The sequence below is a fragment of the Oncorhynchus tshawytscha genome, linkage group LG18, assembly GCF_018296145.1.
Source record: "Oncorhynchus tshawytscha isolate Ot180627B linkage group LG18, Otsh_v2.0, whole genome shotgun sequence".
Taxonomy (NCBI): domain Eukaryota; kingdom Metazoa; phylum Chordata; class Actinopteri; order Salmoniformes; family Salmonidae; genus Oncorhynchus; species Oncorhynchus tshawytscha.
In genome coordinates, this window is record NC_056446.1 from 28,294,913 (window position 1) to 28,311,947 (window position 17,035).

General features: G+C 40.9%; 2 protein-coding genes across 6 annotated transcripts in view; one reads left to right on the forward strand and one right to left on the reverse strand.

The window, feature by feature from the left end:
* Positions 1 to 530: 530 nt before the first annotated feature.
* On the forward strand, positions 531 to 12,112 carry LOC112217820 (lysosome-associated membrane glycoprotein 5). Of its 2 annotated transcripts, XR_002948515.2 has the most exons (7): positions 531 to 1,170; positions 2,661 to 2,839; positions 3,149 to 3,280; positions 3,525 to 3,618; positions 4,514 to 4,702; positions 10,825 to 11,108; positions 11,148 to 12,112. XR_002948515.2 is itself a non-coding variant. In XM_024378375.2 (6 exons), exons 1-6 carry the CDS (start codon positions 1,113 to 1,115, stop codon positions 11,001 to 11,003), a joined length of 831 nt encoding a protein of 276 aa, XP_024234143.1. In that variant the 5' UTR covers positions 532 to 1,112; the 3' UTR covers positions 11,004 to 12,112. The 2 variants fall into 2 exon arrangements, 1 of the variants encoding a protein (XP_024234143.1); XM_024378375.2 differs by having other exon boundaries at positions 532 to 1,170; positions 10,825 to 12,112.
* Positions 12,113 to 14,274: 2,162 nt separating this feature from the next.
* The window catches only part of LOC112217822 (serine/threonine-protein kinase PAK 5-like), a 161,190-nt gene continuing 158,429 nt past the window's right edge, over positions 14,275 to 17,035 (reverse strand). For 3 of the 4 annotated variants that reach the window (XM_024378377.2, XM_024378378.2, XM_024378376.2), the window contains exons 9-11: positions 16,543 to 16,668; positions 16,330 to 16,464; positions 14,276 to 16,214 (exon numbers count right to left, since the gene is read on the reverse strand). In XM_024378377.2, coding sequence (XP_024234145.2) covers positions 16,059 to 16,214; positions 16,330 to 16,464; positions 16,543 to 16,668 — 417 coding nt within the window. In that variant the 3' untranslated portion in view covers positions 14,276 to 16,058. Of the gene's footprint in view, positions 16,215 to 16,329; positions 16,465 to 16,542; positions 16,669 to 17,035 lie in introns of all 4 variants that reach the window. The other variant, XM_042300903.1, reaches the window with a different exon arrangement.

The following is a 17,035-nucleotide window of genomic DNA, read 5'->3' on the forward strand; positions in this document are numbered from 1 at the left end:
TTTCCTCAATGTCAAGCTTCTTGGTAAATTATGAAATCTTCATATAACCTTGACGTTAGAATACTGGGTCATTCTGGAAAGTCTACTGAGAAAGCATACATTTATAAAGCATCACATTTATACTGCGCTATAGTTATTTCATGTATTATGTATTGCCGACAGAACACTATGTTTGTGGAAGCAATGTGAAGGAGGGGGGGGGGGGTAGAGGTGACACGAGTATAGAGGTGTCAGCGCTGAAACGGTTGACAGACAGTTTTGACCCGATCAGCTATTATTTTCTGAGTGCTTGGCATACACTGGCAATGTCCGCTATTGCCAAATTACAAGAGATACAACATCATCTGACACATCACACATATTCATTCGTGCCGTGTGTTTATTAACATTTAAAATCATTAGAATCATAGACACACAAAAGTCAAGGGTGTGTATTTAAGCTGTAGTATGCACGATGTCTATGACAAAGGTGTGAGAGAGCGGACACGCACACACGCACTGCCCAGTGTTCTCAAGACTGAGTTCACACTCCGTTGTGTGTGCGGGAGAGCACGTCGCCAGACTGCCATCCACGCGCACACACACCACATCAACTGCAACCTGCCCAGAAGGAGAGAAGAGGTGGTAGCACACACCTCAGCTGCAATCACAGAGATGGAAACAGCAGCATTGCGGGACTGACTAGCTGTGGTTGCTGCTGCGAAGCTTTTTGAAGGAAACTAACTTCGACAGAGAAAATTAACTTCACGCAGAGCGTCGTTTCCGGCTCCTTGTCTGTCTTAGTATGTGCAGGGGAAACTCTGCTTCGCCGCCGGTGACGCTCACCAAAAGCTCTCTCATCGTCTGAATTTAGAGAGAGCTGTACAATGCGTTCAGATAGCAGTTAACGAAACAGCCGTGAAAATTTAATACGCAGCAAACCAGATGCGAACTCTCACATTCACCTGGAGATTTGCTGCATTCGCGATGATCGTGACTACGAGACACTGAGCAGCTGTATCCCTCCTCTCTCTTTCTCCCTCCCGCTCTCTCTTTTGTCTTTTTCTCTCTCTCGCTCTCTCTTTGCGGGTTCACTCCAAGGCTACCAGCCATTTAGCCATTTCAGCAGTGCAATGGAGCAGCTCAGATTCAGCACCTTGGACACCGCTGGAGTTCTACTGTGTTTGTTCGGTAAGCTGTGTGTGTGTGTGTGTGTATGTGTGTGGCATACGATATTTTGGTCGTGACTACACGCTGCAACCTGCGTGTCTCTTTGTCTTTGTCTTTGTGTGTGTGTGTGTGTGTGTGTGTGTGTTTTATACGACATTTCGGTCGTGACTGCACACTGCAGCCTGCGTGTCTGTCTGTCTGTCTGTCTTTGTGTGTGTGTGTGTGTGTGTGTGTGTGTGCGTAGAGGCACAGCCACCTGTTTTGACGTCAGTGCGGTGAAAAGCGCTTTATGAGAAAGAGAGTCACGTGCTTGTCATTATTAGAGCATTAGACTCACCGGTATGGGCGTCCCTATGTGCTGCCCATGTCGCTAAGGCATGCAGGGGACGAGTAACTCACTCACTTGAGATCGAAGAGGTATCTTACAACCGTGTCATGTAGCTGTGTATTGTTTTACATCCGAGTGGGCAAATATACCCAAGAGAAGATTCGCTAAATGATCGGCCGTTGTCTTTTGGGAGAAGATAAGTCCCTTTGAGCCTAATCTTTGAGTTTTTGGGCACACTGGGTTTGCTGATCATGCATGTTTGCATGTCAAGCACTGATTATTCAGTCTGCAACATCATTGACAGTAAAACCCATTCTTTCCAACCATCATTGACTGAAAATAAAGTAGTTCATTATTCCATTTTCTATAGATTCTATTTTATTCTGTTCCATCTGCTGATCTCACATGTTAATAAATCCTCTTAAGGATCGTACACTTTTTTTCAATTTTCGGATAAAATGCCACCCAAATCTAACTGCCTGTAGCTCTGGACCTGAAGCAAGGATATGCATATTCTTGATACCATTTGAAAGGAAACACTGAAGTTTGTGGAAATGTGAAATGAATGTAGGAGAATATAACACATTAGATCTGGTAAAAGATAACGCACAGAAAAAAACTTGTTTAAAAAATAATAATTATACCATCAACTTTGAAGTGCAAGAGAAAGGCCATAATGTATTATTCCAGCCCAGGCGCAATTTAGATTTTGGCCACTAGATGGGAGCAGTTTGCGCGCACAGTTTTAGACTCATCCAATGAACCATTGTATTTCTGTTCAATATGTTGTATCAAGACTGCCCAAATGTGCCTAATTGGTTTATTAATCACTTTTTAAGTTCATAACTGTGCACTCTCCTCAAACAACAGCATGGTATTATTTCACTGTAATAGCTACTGTAAATTGGACAGTGCAGTTAGATTAACAATAATATAATATTTCTGCCAATATCAGATATGTCCATGTCCTGGGAAATATTCTTGTTACTTACAACCTCATGCTAATCGCATTAGCCTACCTTAGCTCAACCGTCCGTGGGGGACCCACCAATCATGTAGAAGTTTTTAAGCATATTCATTGGAATATAGTTGGCGCTAGAAAACATATAAACTGTTATTGATTTGCCACTCTATTCCCACTGTACTCTACACTGCTGACATGACTATATTTCCCTGTGTTCAGCGATCCTGGTCCGGTTTACGGTCACCTCCGAGCAGGAGGGAGAGAACCTCTCCGGTCTGTCCACCAACCCGGATAAAGACATATTCGTGGTCCGAGAGAACGGGACCACCTGCCTCATGGTCGAGTTCGCTGTCCGCTTCACGGTCCCCTTCGATGTCCTCGCGCTCAACGGAATAGATGTAAGACACGACTCCGACCTGTCAGACTTCATCTGTCTATCAACTTGAACTGACAGTGACACACTGTCCCATTTCTGTATGTAACAATTTGCTCTCATTCAGACACAAGGACACCCATGCCACGGTATTACGCACTTTGGCCTGTGCGTAAAATGATGTGCAGATCTTTTGGAAACACTGTACTGGGCTGTAGCAACAGCGTACCAGTGTGAAACAATTCATAGAAGAGTAGTCTACTGAGAATAAAACAAGTGTCTGATCGACACAATGAATCATATACGACTGAATGATCTGTTCTGTGCTTTGCAGCTTATCACGGAGAATGCGTATCTGGCTCTGCCTCGCGGGGCAGACATAGAGGGGAAATGCGGGAGCCAGGACGCCCATATACACATCTCGTGGAATGATAACGCCTACACACTCCGCATCTACTTCGTCAAGGTTTGTCCGCTAATATGCAATAGTCAGTGGGCAAGCGGAGGCGATTTACAATGACCCAAAATCCTTAAGTGCGTTTACCCCCTGTGGAATTCTTGTAAGAATCTGTTTGGGTAACATCGCCTACACATAACAGCCAGGCATACTGTTCTGCTGCTGGTGACGATATGGTAAAAAAATAATATTGGAAAGCAGGGAATGACGGTGTGTGTGTGTGTGTGTGTGTGTGTGTGTGTGTGTGTTGCAGGAAATCAGTGGCAAGGGACGTGTGTGGAAAATTAGCAAGGTGCAGTTCGTTTATGACACCTCGGAGAAAACGCATTTCCTCAACCCATACAACCGTGAGTAGCAATTGTAACCCACTCAGCAATTTCTGTTTGTTTTGCGGTATGGTTTCATTGAAAAAATTATTTCACATTTGTACTAAACCGATACAATAAAGAAAGACAATTCACATGGGCCTTTGGATATTTCCAAATTGCATTTGTATTTTTTCAATTTTCTTTCTACAAAACATTATTTATTATTATTATTATTATGTTCCTTCTGAATATTTCTTTGGTCACTTCTGATTTATTGCAGTCATTTCGATTAGATATATTATAAACTCATTCATTTAATAGCCATCATGACTTATTGAGAATCATGACTTATTGAGAAGCATTGATTATAAATTAAATTAAATTCACTAATATAGGCTACATTCACATAGCCTACCCTGACCGCACCATTTTTGGATTCAATATTAATCCACATTTAAAACTCATGATGGGACAGGCTGGAGTGAAGTTGATAACGGAGTTATTGAAAGCAAACATTGCATTTCTTTCTGGATTTTCATCGATTTTCATCGAAGCACGTTTTGATTATACTATAGGTGGCCCTTTTTTTCTGTACACGCTATTGGTGTGTCTATCGCAGTGTCCGTTTTATGTGTTTGTAAAAACACTGAGATTCCTATAACACTTGTACATAGAGGTTTAAACTTAAGAGGTTTTAACATTTCAATACTTATTCCTAAATCTTTCACAAATATTTGCTGAATAGGCTATATAGACTTTTATTTTGATATTGTGTAGCCTATAGGCCTACACATTTCTTTAACCAACTGCTATTAAAGACATGTTCTTGTGTTTCTCTGTATGAAATGCATGCTTGTGTGTGTGTTTGTACCTACCTACTCATGTAATATGTCTCCTCATGTACTGTATCCTCCTATTTCTTCTCTCTATACAGCTGGGAAGCACACAGCCAGCACCCACCATTTGTCAGCGTTAGAGACCCCTGCTGGCCGCTCATATGTCTGCGAGGCTAAGCAGACACTCACCCTCATCTCCAGTGACCACCAGAAGGGAGTGACTGTTGCCATAAGTGACGTCCAGATCCAGCCCTTCGACATCAACTCAGATTTCATGTTCAGTGAAGGTACAGACTCTAATCTTAACTAACTGTAGTTTAACTAACTGTAATTCGAACTCTAACGTCATACAGCCATGTTCAGTGAAGGTACAGACTCTAACCCTAACGTCATACAGCCATGTTCAGTGAAGGTACAGACTGTAACCCTAACGTCATACAGCCATGTTCAGTGAAGGTACAGACTCTAACCCTAACGTCATACAGCCATGTTCAGTGAAGGTACAGACTGTAACCCTAACGTCATACAGCCATGTTCAGTGAAGGTACAGACTCTAACCCTAACGTCATACAGCCATGTTCAGTGAAGGTACAGACTCTAACCCTAACGTCATACAGCCATGTTCAGTGAAGGTACAGACTCTAACCCTAACGTCATACAGCCATGTTCAGTGAAGGTACAGACTCTAACCCTAACGTCATACAGCCATGTTCAGTGAAGGTACAGACTCTAACCCTAACGTCATACAGCCATGTTCAGTGAAGGTACAGACTCTAACCCTAACGTCATACAGCCATGTTCAGTGAAGGTACAGACTGTAACCCTAACGTCATACAGCCATGTTCAGTGAAGGTACAGACTCTAACCCTAACGTCATACAGCCATGTTCAGTGAAGGTACAGACTCTAACCCTAACGTCATACAGCCATGTTCAGTGATGATACAAATAGAACAACAACCTACAGTAGTACTCCCCTCAATTTCCAAATGTTTTACACATCTCAAATGTATATCCCAGTATCAAAAAGTTTGTCATCTTGAGGAGAGATCTGACACTAGTGATGATGATGGTGATGACGGTTTGCCGTAAAGTAGTATTGGAGAAGTTATCTCACAACCCCTACAAACTGCACTCTCCCTGCTCCCTTCATCTCCCTCTCCCTCACCCTTCTCTCTCTCTGGGGGCTGGGGGATGTTACTGCTTATTGAAGAGCAGAGCTGCAGAGAGGGATGGAGGGAGGATGAAAGAGAGGAAAGAGAGTAGAGGAGAAAGCGAGAGAGGTCATTAGGACTTTATTGCTGTAGTTATATCCCTGTCCTCAATGCAGACTTTAGACTTTAGTTCTATAGTTCTGTCATGACTCTCTTCTGGGTGAGGATCAGAGGCGCCAGATCAGCTTGGCACATGGCAGGACAGATAGCTCAACAGGACAGATAGCTCAGATAACTTAACGCCGGTTGTAAACTTTCTCTCTCGCACTGCAGTACGGAGAAGTTAAAAATGCTTTAGTTACAACAGAGACTTTGCCAAAACTTCAAACATCAAACAATGAACATTGGGGCAATATATTTCAATATCCAAATGTTGGGAATTATGACAGATATAATATGGAAAATGTATGTATATTTTGTGATATCATTAAAATGATCAGAAAGACTGTATTACAAGAATACTGTAACCCTGAAAGTGTACACGTCCTAGTGATCAGGTTTGCTTCTAAATGTTGTATAAAATAAATTATTACGTATAAGAATAATTTTGAAAAGATAGAAATATGATTTTAGCCTTCTAAATGAAATAATGGCTTTTCATATAAACCTGGGCCAAGTCCGTAACCACGCCCATGTGAGCACAGACGTTGTGTCAACATGATGGAACCACCTTTCCGACCAGAGGGCGTAAAAGGACTCGCGGAAGAATTAACATATTAGACCAAGCAGGTGGATGGTGTAAGCTGGACGTCACAAAATGCTTAAAACTACAAGACCAGAAAATGTTAAGACCCTCTGAAACTCTTGACAATTAAATAAGTTGAAGAAGTTGAAGTCTAAGTGTTATTGTTTATTAGTTTACTCCGATTGGGGGAAGGTTTGGTTTGCGGGGAATAATAAAGGTATATTCTAAAAAAAAGTATGTATGTCTATATAGGTATGTGTATGTATATATGTGCGTATGAACAGTGGGCTCCAAAATGACTGGCACCCCTGACTGGCAATGCACAAACAATGCTTAAAAAAATATAAACAATATAATTATAGAGATAAACTCAAAATACCAACGTGAGAAATACTGTACTTTATTAATGTTTCAATGGAACCAACCAAAATCAATGTCCTCCAAATAAAGGTTTCACAATTAATGGCAACCTTAAAGATTATTGTAAATAGCATCTACCAAAATTAAACCACAAATTAAATTCCAATTATTTAAGTTTATCTGTCTTAAGGAACTATATTGAGCCATTACATCATTTCCTGTTTGACTAGGATATAAAAATAAGGTAACACACATGCAATATCCCACTGTCATCCAACACCATGAAGAAAACAGAAGAACTATCAGTTCAAAAGGGACAGATGGTCGTAGACCTTCATAAATCTGCTAATGGCTACAAGAAAATCCACAAACGATTGAGCACTGTCAGGGCAATTATTAGAAAATTCTAAAGATATAGAACAGTAGAAAACCTCACGGGTAGAGGACACAAATGCATTCTGCCCCCCAGGATAGGGAGGAGGATGGTGAGAGAAGCAACTAAATCCCCAAGAATCACTGTGAAAGAATTGCAGGCCTTTGTGGCATCTTGGGGTCACCAGGTTTCAAAAAGCACCATCAGACGCCACCACATCCACAGGCTCTTTGGAAGGGTTGCCAGAAGAAAGCCCTTTCTGACCCAAAGACACAGACACAAGTGCTTGGAGTTTGCCAAACGTCATTTAAATTATGACTGGAAGAAGGTGCTCTGGTCAGATGAGGCCAAATTGAACGTTTTGGTCAGATACAGCATCGGCATGTTTGGCGTCGAAACAGAGATGCATACAAGGAGAGGCACCTCATACCCACGGTGAAATATGGTGGTGGGTCAGTGATGTTTTGGGGCTGTTTTAATTCCAGAGGTCCAGGGGCACTGGTTAAGATTGATGGCATAATGAATTCTACCAAGTATCAGGCAATTTTGGCTGACAATCTGGTTGCCTCTGCCAGAAGGCTGTGACTTGGCCGTAGGTGGACTTTCCAACAAGACAATGACCCAAAACATACCTCAAGATCCACACAGAAATGGTTCTGTGATAACAAAATCAATGTTCTGCCATGGCCATGTCAGTCGCCGGACCTCAATCCAATCAAAAACCTGTGGACTGAGTTGAAGAGGCCAGTTGAGGAGCGCAAACCCAAGAATGTGAAGGATCTTGAAAGGATCTGCTTAAAGGAATGATCCAAAATCCCTCCAAATGTATTCCTTAACCTTGACAAACATTACAGGAAAAGACTCCATGCTGTTATCCTTGCCAGAGGTGGTTGCACTAAGTACTAAATGAGGAGTGCCAATAATTATGAAACCTTGATTTTGGTTAAATTTATTTTGTATTAAATAATTGAATGATTTTGGTTGGTTCCATTGAAACATTAATAAAGTACAGTATTTCTCACGTTGGTATTTTGAGTTTCTCTATAATTATATTGTTTATATTTTTTAAAGTATTGTTTGTGCAGTGCCAGTAAATTTGGAGCCCACTGTATATGGATATATATATTTAGCCTAAAAAATATATGGGGGGTTGGAAATGATGCAGACAATTACATTGATGGAAGCAACAATCTTTCCGCAATATTAAGCTGATCCAATCCTTTAGAAAAAAAATAATAATAATAAGTTGAAGACTAGACCAATACATACCCAGTCTGCAGCTGGTATGTAAAGTAGTCTAGGACAATTGACCAAGACGAGAGGGAAGAACAGATCTCTCTCACCATCACAGGTACCTCTGAGGTATCTATGTATAACAAACAGAGGGAAGTACAGATCCCTGTGAACACTGCATGGTACACCTCTGATGTATCCATTCTAACGAACACTCAGCGACAAAGAAGCCTACAACTAAGGACATTGTGACCTCTGGTGGACAACCAGAGACTTACATCGAACTACTTGCCGTAGACGGATAGAGTGATTTCAACAGAAAGACGTCAGAGAAAGACATCTACACTTAAATATATGTTTCACTTCTAATCCGAATGAGCAATTGTTAGGGTGCTAAATATTCATATTTGCGGTGAGCGTAGTTTCCAAATGTATGTACGATAAGTCCACTCTCTTTGTCTCTCCTGCTCTTTATCTTTCCCCACCCCTTTCCATTGTGTAATACGTCGTCATATCGGGTTAGTCCACTAGGGACTTTTCATGTGCATTATGTTAGTAATCGATAACCTATACCGTGTGTGTTTCTGTGTTTCTGTGTGATTATTTAGTTAGTTAGTTAGTAAATAAATAGTTAAGCCAATTTGTGTATTGCTGATTCATCACTTAGGCTAGTGTTCTTGCGGATTAAGATATTTGTGACATTCAGAATGAGACTGATATGAGAAAATAATTGAATGATGACTGGTATGATATTGATATATTCTTGAGTTAATTTGGGAAACGATAACTCATTAAATAAACTTTTCCCGTGGTGCCCCAAATTACTAAGGAATCAATTGTTTCATAATGTATTTAATCAAGTAATAATTTAACTTTGGAGGTAATTATTAGATGAATAGCAGTCATCACATTAATGATAGTCACGTCACAACAATTCTATACTGTGACCTCTAAAGGCGATCATGCTTCTCTCTCTGGACGGCAGTAAACGACACTGTTTTTTGCTACAGTACCCTTCAACTATAGTGTTTATTAACCCGTGGTACACAGAAGCTTTTCATCTGGCACATATTAACCTTTGACACATTCTGTAAGATCTGCTAACCACCAGAGAGCAGTCCACCAATGATGACGTAAACAATCGAAGCTTTTCATCTGGCACATATTAACCTTTGACACATTCCGTAAGATCTGCTAACCACCAGAGAGCAGTCCACCAATGATGACGTAAACAATCGAAGCTTTTCATCTGGCACATATTAACCTTTGACACATTCCGTAAGATCTGCTAACCACCAGAGAGCAGTCCACCAATGATGACGTAAACAATCGAAGCTTTTCATCTGGCACATATTAACCTTTGACACATTCTGTAAGATCTGCTAACCACCAGAGAGCAGTCCACCAATGATGACGTAAACAATCAAAGCTTTTCATCTGGCACATATTAACCTTTGACACATTCCGTAAGATCTGCTAACCACCAGAGAGCAGTCCACCAATGATGACGTAAACAATCGAAGCTTTTCATCTGGCACATATTAACCTTTGACACATTCTGTAAGATCTGCTAACCACCAGAGAGCAGTCCACCAATGATGATGTAAACAATCGAGTAAATACATCCTATGATCCAGGAAATAATTTACAGTACATGTAAAAATACAGATCACTTAGCTAATATGAACAAAATTATTTTAAGGCCCTGACTGTTATGGCCCTGATTGCCCTTAAATGTGACTCTTTCTAATTTAGAGACCAGTGAGACTCTGTTTCTGGGACAATTTGACCTCATATTATTAAATGTTGACATTTGACCTGTTATTAATCAGTGATGTCACGTTAACGCTCTCTCGTAGAGGAGAACCTTCTCACTGTGGGGATGGGAAAAAATTAAGGGATGTGACTGACCAGAAAACCCATGTTTAATTTCCCAGTTAGTTAAAGATTAGGTTGAGATTAAGGTTAAGGTTAGGGTTTAGAGTTTACAGTTTAGAGTTTAGGGTTGCAGGCCAGTCATGTAGCTTTAGTTGCACATGTGTGGATAGAACTAGAACTGTGTGTGTGTGTGTGTCTGTGTGTGTGTGTGTGTGTGTGTGTGTGTGTGTGTGTGTGTGTGTGTGTGTGTGTGTGTGTGTGTGTGTGTGTGTGTGTGTGTGTGTGTGTGTGTGTGTGTGTGTGTGTGTGTGTGTGTGTGTAGGGGTAGGTAGCGTGTGTTTGAATGCTCTTTTGAGCTTATTTGACACATGAACACATCAGTAACAGTTGATTTAATGCAAGGCATTGCATGGCAACAGACAGACAAAAACATACACAAACACACACACACACTCCCCTTACACTGTGTATGACAGTAGTTTTTTTTTTTTTGGAATTGTTAGTTAGATTACTTGCTCATTATTACTGCATTGTCGGAACTAGAAGCACAAGCACTACACTCGCATTAACATCTGCTAACCATGTGTATGTGACACAGTTCTAATCTATTCACACATGAATGTGTTGTGTGTGTGTGTGCGTGTGTGTGTGTGTGTGTCTACCTGCAGCCTATAAGTGCATCACGGACCAGAGGGAACAGCTGGAGGAGACTCTTCCTCTGATCCTGGGCTTCATCCTGGGCCTCATCATCGTCATCACACTGTCCGTCTACCACTTCCACCTTAAACTGACCGCTGCCACTCAGTCTCAGCTGCCTTGCGACCGATCCATGTACAACAACATGTAAGGAACTGGACATTTAAACAGCCACTGTACCACAAATCTCCCTGGTCAAGAGGAATATGTAAGAAATCAGATATTATCATCACAATAGTACAACTCCATGTTCAAGGTAATAGGACATTGAAACAAGCACAACGTGATGTTCAAGGTAATAGGACATTGAAACAAGCACAACGTGATGTTCAAGGTAATAGGACATTGAAACAAGCACAACTCCATGTTCAAGGTAATAGGACATTGAAACAAGCACAATGTGATGTTCAAGGTAATAGGACATTGAAACAAGCACAATGTGATGTTCAAGACATTACAACCACTATACTATAAAATCAAGACAACATGACCACTCTCCATTCAAGGATTGGACATTAGAACAACAATCATTGACTACAATTATAACCGCAACGCTCCTGCCTCTCCAAAGTCAAACCAACGTGACTTCCCCTGCTCTGAACTTCACCATATATTGGAGAGTATGCCAGAACTTGATGGAGGCCTAACTTGCAATATGGCTAACTTGAGATATGCTTTTGAGTAAAACCATGCATTGAAGTCAATTGGAGACTTGCGCAACATTTGATTTACGCACAGAGATTTTTCAGTTAGCATTCCACCCATAGATGGTGTTCTGTTGTTTGTGTCCATAAATGGTGGTTATGTGGAGAAGCCTGCAGTTTGTCATTCCCCATCCCCTGTCTCTCTCTGTCTTTCCTGTGAACACGCTCCAAAACAAGTTGTGAAAGTGGAGAGTGTTGTGCTGTGTGCAGGTGTTTCAACGACCTTCAGAAATCATGAAAAATAAAGAATTGCAGGCAGTGTATTTACTTTGGTTTGATGGATCCTTTTCCAGATCCCATTTTATGGAATTATATCAAGAAAAAATATGAAATATGTAAATAAAACAAATAAAACATGTTCTGTAAAAAACTTGCAAAGAAATTACGTAATAATTTATCTTCAATCAGAATGTCAGAAGAACAAAGTGTATCATTGTGAAAGAAATGTGCGATATTTAAGCTTTAAAAATAATAAATGTACAATATTTTCAGAAAGAACTATGCTGATGCAAACTTTAATGTTCACTGAAATAAATTTCCTAGGAGATGTCCTAAACCTGCGTAGCTCTGTTTTTCATGTTGTTTTGTATATGCCCATATAAAACTGGTTAGCTATACTTTTGGACAACTTTTGTGTTTTTTATTTTACCAGGTAAGTTGACTGAGAAGCCATTCTAATTTACAGCAACAACCTGGGGAATAGTTACAAGAGAGAGGGGAGGATGAATGAGCCAATTGTAAACTGGGGATGATTAGGTGACCATGATGGTATGAGGGATAGCTTGGGAATTTAGCCAGGACACCGGGGTTAACACCCCTACTCTTACGATAAGTGTCATGGGATCTTTTAGTGACCACAGAGAGTCAGGACACCCGTTTAATGTCCCATCTGAAAGACGGCAACCTACACAGGGCAATGTCCCCAATCACTGCCCTGGGGCATTGGGAAAGGGTGCCTCCTACTGGCCCTCCAACTTTAATTTTCTCTGATTGTTGGATAAGTATGCATGTTGTAAAATATATTTCAGTGGCCTGTTCTTCAAGCTTCAGTAGCCCTGTGTTACAGAACATGAAAACAAAACATGGAATATTGTCACACTAAAAGGACTTAAAATCTGAAAGAGATGGGTTACATTCATAATATTAATTGAAGTCCCAACCATGAGTCTTCCACGGGAGCGGTTGACAGCTGCGACTGAGCCCGGGTGATCAATGCTCCTGTCGGGCGTGGCATGGCCCAGTCATCAAGGCGAAGATGGGGTATTAATCTTGACGTATGACTCTGGGCCTTCAGAGGAAACGCGATATGAGTAAGTCAAATTGAAAATAAATGGAGCATCTGTGACATCCACACCTCCTTGTTTGAACACCACAGACATCATCATGAATCATGTCACCGCTGACACAATTCATCAAACTCAGAGCCCTTACCTGGTGTTCATTTCGCTCTGAAGTCCCATACATCTATCCTTGGTTTGACACTTTGCACAGACTGAATGAATGAAATTTTTATGAATGAATGAAATTTTATATTCGTGTCAAATCAGCAGCTGGCAACCCATCCCATGAGATTAATTGACACATAAACAACAAACATTACAATAATAATTATTATTCTGGTGTTCTTTGCAGTGCGCTTTGCATGAAGAGTGAAATAATAAAATAAAAATCAATAAGTAACAAATAGTAAATAAGGTTATCCAAACAATAATTTTAAATACAGAAAAATTCAACAGAAGGCATTTGAACCCAGTCTGGCACAAAGAGAAATACTTATTTCCCTCATTAAAATGCAAATCAATTTATAACATTTTTGACATGCATTTTTCTGTATTTTGTTGTTGTTCTTCTGTCTCTCACTGTTAAAATAAACCTACCAGTAAAATTATAGACGGATCATTTCCTTGTCAGTGGGAAAACGTACAAAATCAGCAGGGGAACCAATGCTTTTTTCCCTCACTGTAAAAATCTGTCGTTCTGTCTGAGCAAGGCAGTTAACCCACTGTTCCCTGGGCGCCGAAGACGTGGATGTCGATTATGGGAGGCCCCGCAACTCTCTGATTCAGAGGGGTTGGGTTAAATGTGGAAGACACATTTCAGTTGAATGCATTCAGTTGTACAACTGACTAGGTCTCCCCCTTTCTCTCTGTGGAATGAGTTTGACACATGTGCTTTAGTTGTTTTAACTACAGAGGCAAGGCTATTGTTGCTACACCAGAGTCCGCTGAAGTGTCCCGCTAAACGTTATTAGGCCAACACTGAAGAATGTTTTGGGTCATATTCAATTTAAAATCCATGGTTTGGTGTTATCAGGGATGTACATAAAACATAATTCTTGTTCATCTGTAGTGTGGGCAAAGTGGGATGTAGCCTAAACAGCAAGCAACTAGCGGCGATAGGAGATTTCAGCAACATGGACAGCGATGAATTGGGAACCTTGAGATCTGACATTCAGAACCACAGGACAGTGGACAGTAATGCAGCTACACAGGAAGCAATACGCCTGCAGGGCAAGACTCCCACACCAAAATCCATATTTCACTTCAAATATAAACCTTTAGAATTGTGAATTGTGGGGATTAAATATGCAAGTATTTGAAATGAATTGAACTATTCTTGATTCTACTGTATAGGTCTACATGCAGGAATGTATATTTGAATTCATTCACCCTGTAAATGTCTGATTGTGTGTTTAAATGCCCTCAAATTGACCCTGGGTTTGTACAGGTGAGAGTGTGGAGAAACATGCTTCGCTTGTCAATGTTTTGATTAGCTTTTTTAATCAAAACCAGTTCCACTGATAACAAACATGCAATATCACTGTACAAGCAACACCATGGATAGTAGTACCCATTCAAGTCCCCCAATAGTAGTCAAGGATAAGCCAGCTCACACACACAAACACACACACTCTCAAGCACACACATGTTCATATTTACATATCACAGTGAATGATGGGTAAAAACGATATGGGGTTACACTGTTCTCTAGTCCAATCAGAACTGAGAATCAGATTGCGGCACATCAGATTGCGGCACAGTCCGTGTGTGTGTGTGTGTGTGTGTGTGTGTGTGTGTGTGTGTGTGTGTGTGTGTGTGTGTGTGTGTGTGTGTGTGTGTGTGTGTGTGTGTGTGTGTGTGTGTGTGTGGTAAGATAAGAAACAGATAACAGCCAAGTTGTGTGAGAGTGGAAAATAAAACCTTTTATCACCGTGTTTGTCAGACTGAGAAGCTCAGATATTGCTGTAGGAGTCTTGTATGTGTGCCCTTTGAATTCATAGGAGTGTGATGATGGGTAAAGAAAATGGCTCTGTTTCAAATAAACTCTTCCTGCCAATCCATTCAAACAGTGCTACGTGTGATTTGTGTTAAATTACATTGTCAAAAGATGAATACATTGGTGATGATAGATACGTTTGGGGTATTGCTTGTATGATATAACCAATATCACTGTCTGTCTGGCTGTTGATATTTATAAATGTAAATCAAAAAGAAAGGCCACACTACCAAAAAATAAACCTTCAATTCAAAAAAATAAATACAAACTTTAAAACAGCATACAACATTCTGGCATTACGCGTTTTTACAAACTCAATGGAGATTCTCTCTACAAATGTGGGATAATAAATATATTCAGGTTTATTTTTTGTAACAGTTAAGAGTTGGTTTATTTGAGATATCTCTTAAATTCTTAATCAAAAATGTATTATTATTATAAACAGTAAGAAAGATCTTCGCAGAAACTCTGATTTATATGTAATACCGACCATATCCCAATAGTTACTACACAATAAAATACTGCAAATTATCAAAACTGTACAGAAAAACTGTCTCTAAAATACATTTTCACTATTAGTGTGAGACGAGAGAAGTGAAGAGTGCGATGTTTAATTCCACCAATAGGAGAACAGCCTGTCTTCCAGTCAGACTAAGACACACCAATACCGCTCCCACTATGACATCACCAAACGCTGCTTCCTGATTGTTCTGAGATCGACTGCTCATATCCGGGGCGGTTGGCATGTCTCATGGGTCCCTCAACATGGCGGCCAGCCAGGCAGTCTCAGCCAATCACCTCACACCATCTACGCTCTAGTCAATGGTTACTACAGTATAACCCTACAGACAAGAAGAGAGGAAACTGCACCTGGACCACCCACCCTACAAATCTCTACTGGTCTAACAGCCTAGAGAATCCAAAGAGTTCAAACCAAGAGGCTAATCTTCTTTGCATTTGGCTCCAGGACAGGCAGCAAGTCGGCCACAGAAGACTGAGACTCCTACAGTATATTTCCCTATACTTCAGTGTTGAACTTTATATAGTGTTTCTCAAAATAGTGGATATCACATTTTTCTTTAATCTTTTCTTTGTAAACAATTCCTCAAGCTAAACTACTGCACGGTTACAGGTGTGAACATTTGTTTTAGTGGCGTAGTCTCTCAGGTCAGGTGTGTGTTTGTTTGGCAAGATGTGGAGCGCCGCCCTGGTGGCGGGAGGTCAGGTCAGCGGTGGCGGTAGTGCCTCATTAGGGGGACGATGCAGGATGGGGGACCCGACAGCTTGAGGAAGGGGTGCTGGAGCAGCTCCTGGGCTGTGGCTCGCTGAGACGGCTCTCTAACCAACATCAGGCCCAGGAAAGCCCTCAGCACCGACGATACCTGACAGAGAGAGAGGGAACACATGACTCATTGTTTGACTTGGGGGATAACTGACATGAATCCACATTTCTGTAAATGTGCCAATTCAGTCATGAAATAGATTAGCCCTACTGACCTTGTGTGACTCCTTTAGCCGTGGGGGCAGGTTGTCTCGTATCCTCCTCATGGCCTGTAGAGGGGGTTCGTTAAAGTACGGGGGTTCCCCATCGATCATCTCTATCACCATGATGCCCAACGACCAGATATCCACCTAGCAGGCAGCGTGAATGCTATTGTTATATACAACAATAAACTTTTTAATGTGATACTTGTCAATGTGTGTCCTTACCTCCGTGCCGTAGGGTAACCGTGAGATGACCTCTGGTGCCATCCAGTAGGGCGTGCCCACCAGAGACTTCCTCTTGGGCACCTCTTTGGACACTTGGGCACAGAAGCCAAAGTCTGACAGCTTGATCTGTGGGAACAGAACATATTTGGTTGATCATCTGTGTGATCTATGGGAATTTTCTGAACACTTTTGTACATGGGGACATATACATGACAGATTTTTATCTTCATTGATTTTACATTTTGGATGTGTGCTTCCTTTTTATCAGAAAACATTTTTGGGTTTGAATATTAACTTTATTCTCTAAATGTTCTACTATTTAACTTCTGTCCATGTAATAATTATAAGGGAAACTGGGGTTGAATAGGTTTCATATAAGCCACTCTTCTATTATCCCTTAATTAGCCAACCATCCATCACGTTCCAGCAGCTCGTTAAGAGGCATTAGGCAGGCTTTAATTAATAGGTACTGGGTGCTAATTGATTATGAATT

Excerpts from the sequence above, each read along its gene's own strand:
- LOC112217820 (XM_024378375.2), top strand. The coding sequence starts at position 1,113 with ATGGAGCAGCTCAGATTCAGCACCTTGGACACCGCTGGAGTTCTACTG. Across the intron at positions 1,171-2,660 it reads AGTTCTACTGTGTTTGTTCG|CGATCCTGGTCCGGTTTACG; the intron begins GTAAGCTGTGTG and ends CCCTGTGTTCAG. Across the intron at positions 3,281-3,524 it reads TCCGCATCTACTTCGTCAAG|GAAATCAGTGGCAAGGGACG; the intron begins GTTTGTCCGCTA and ends TGTGTGTTGCAG.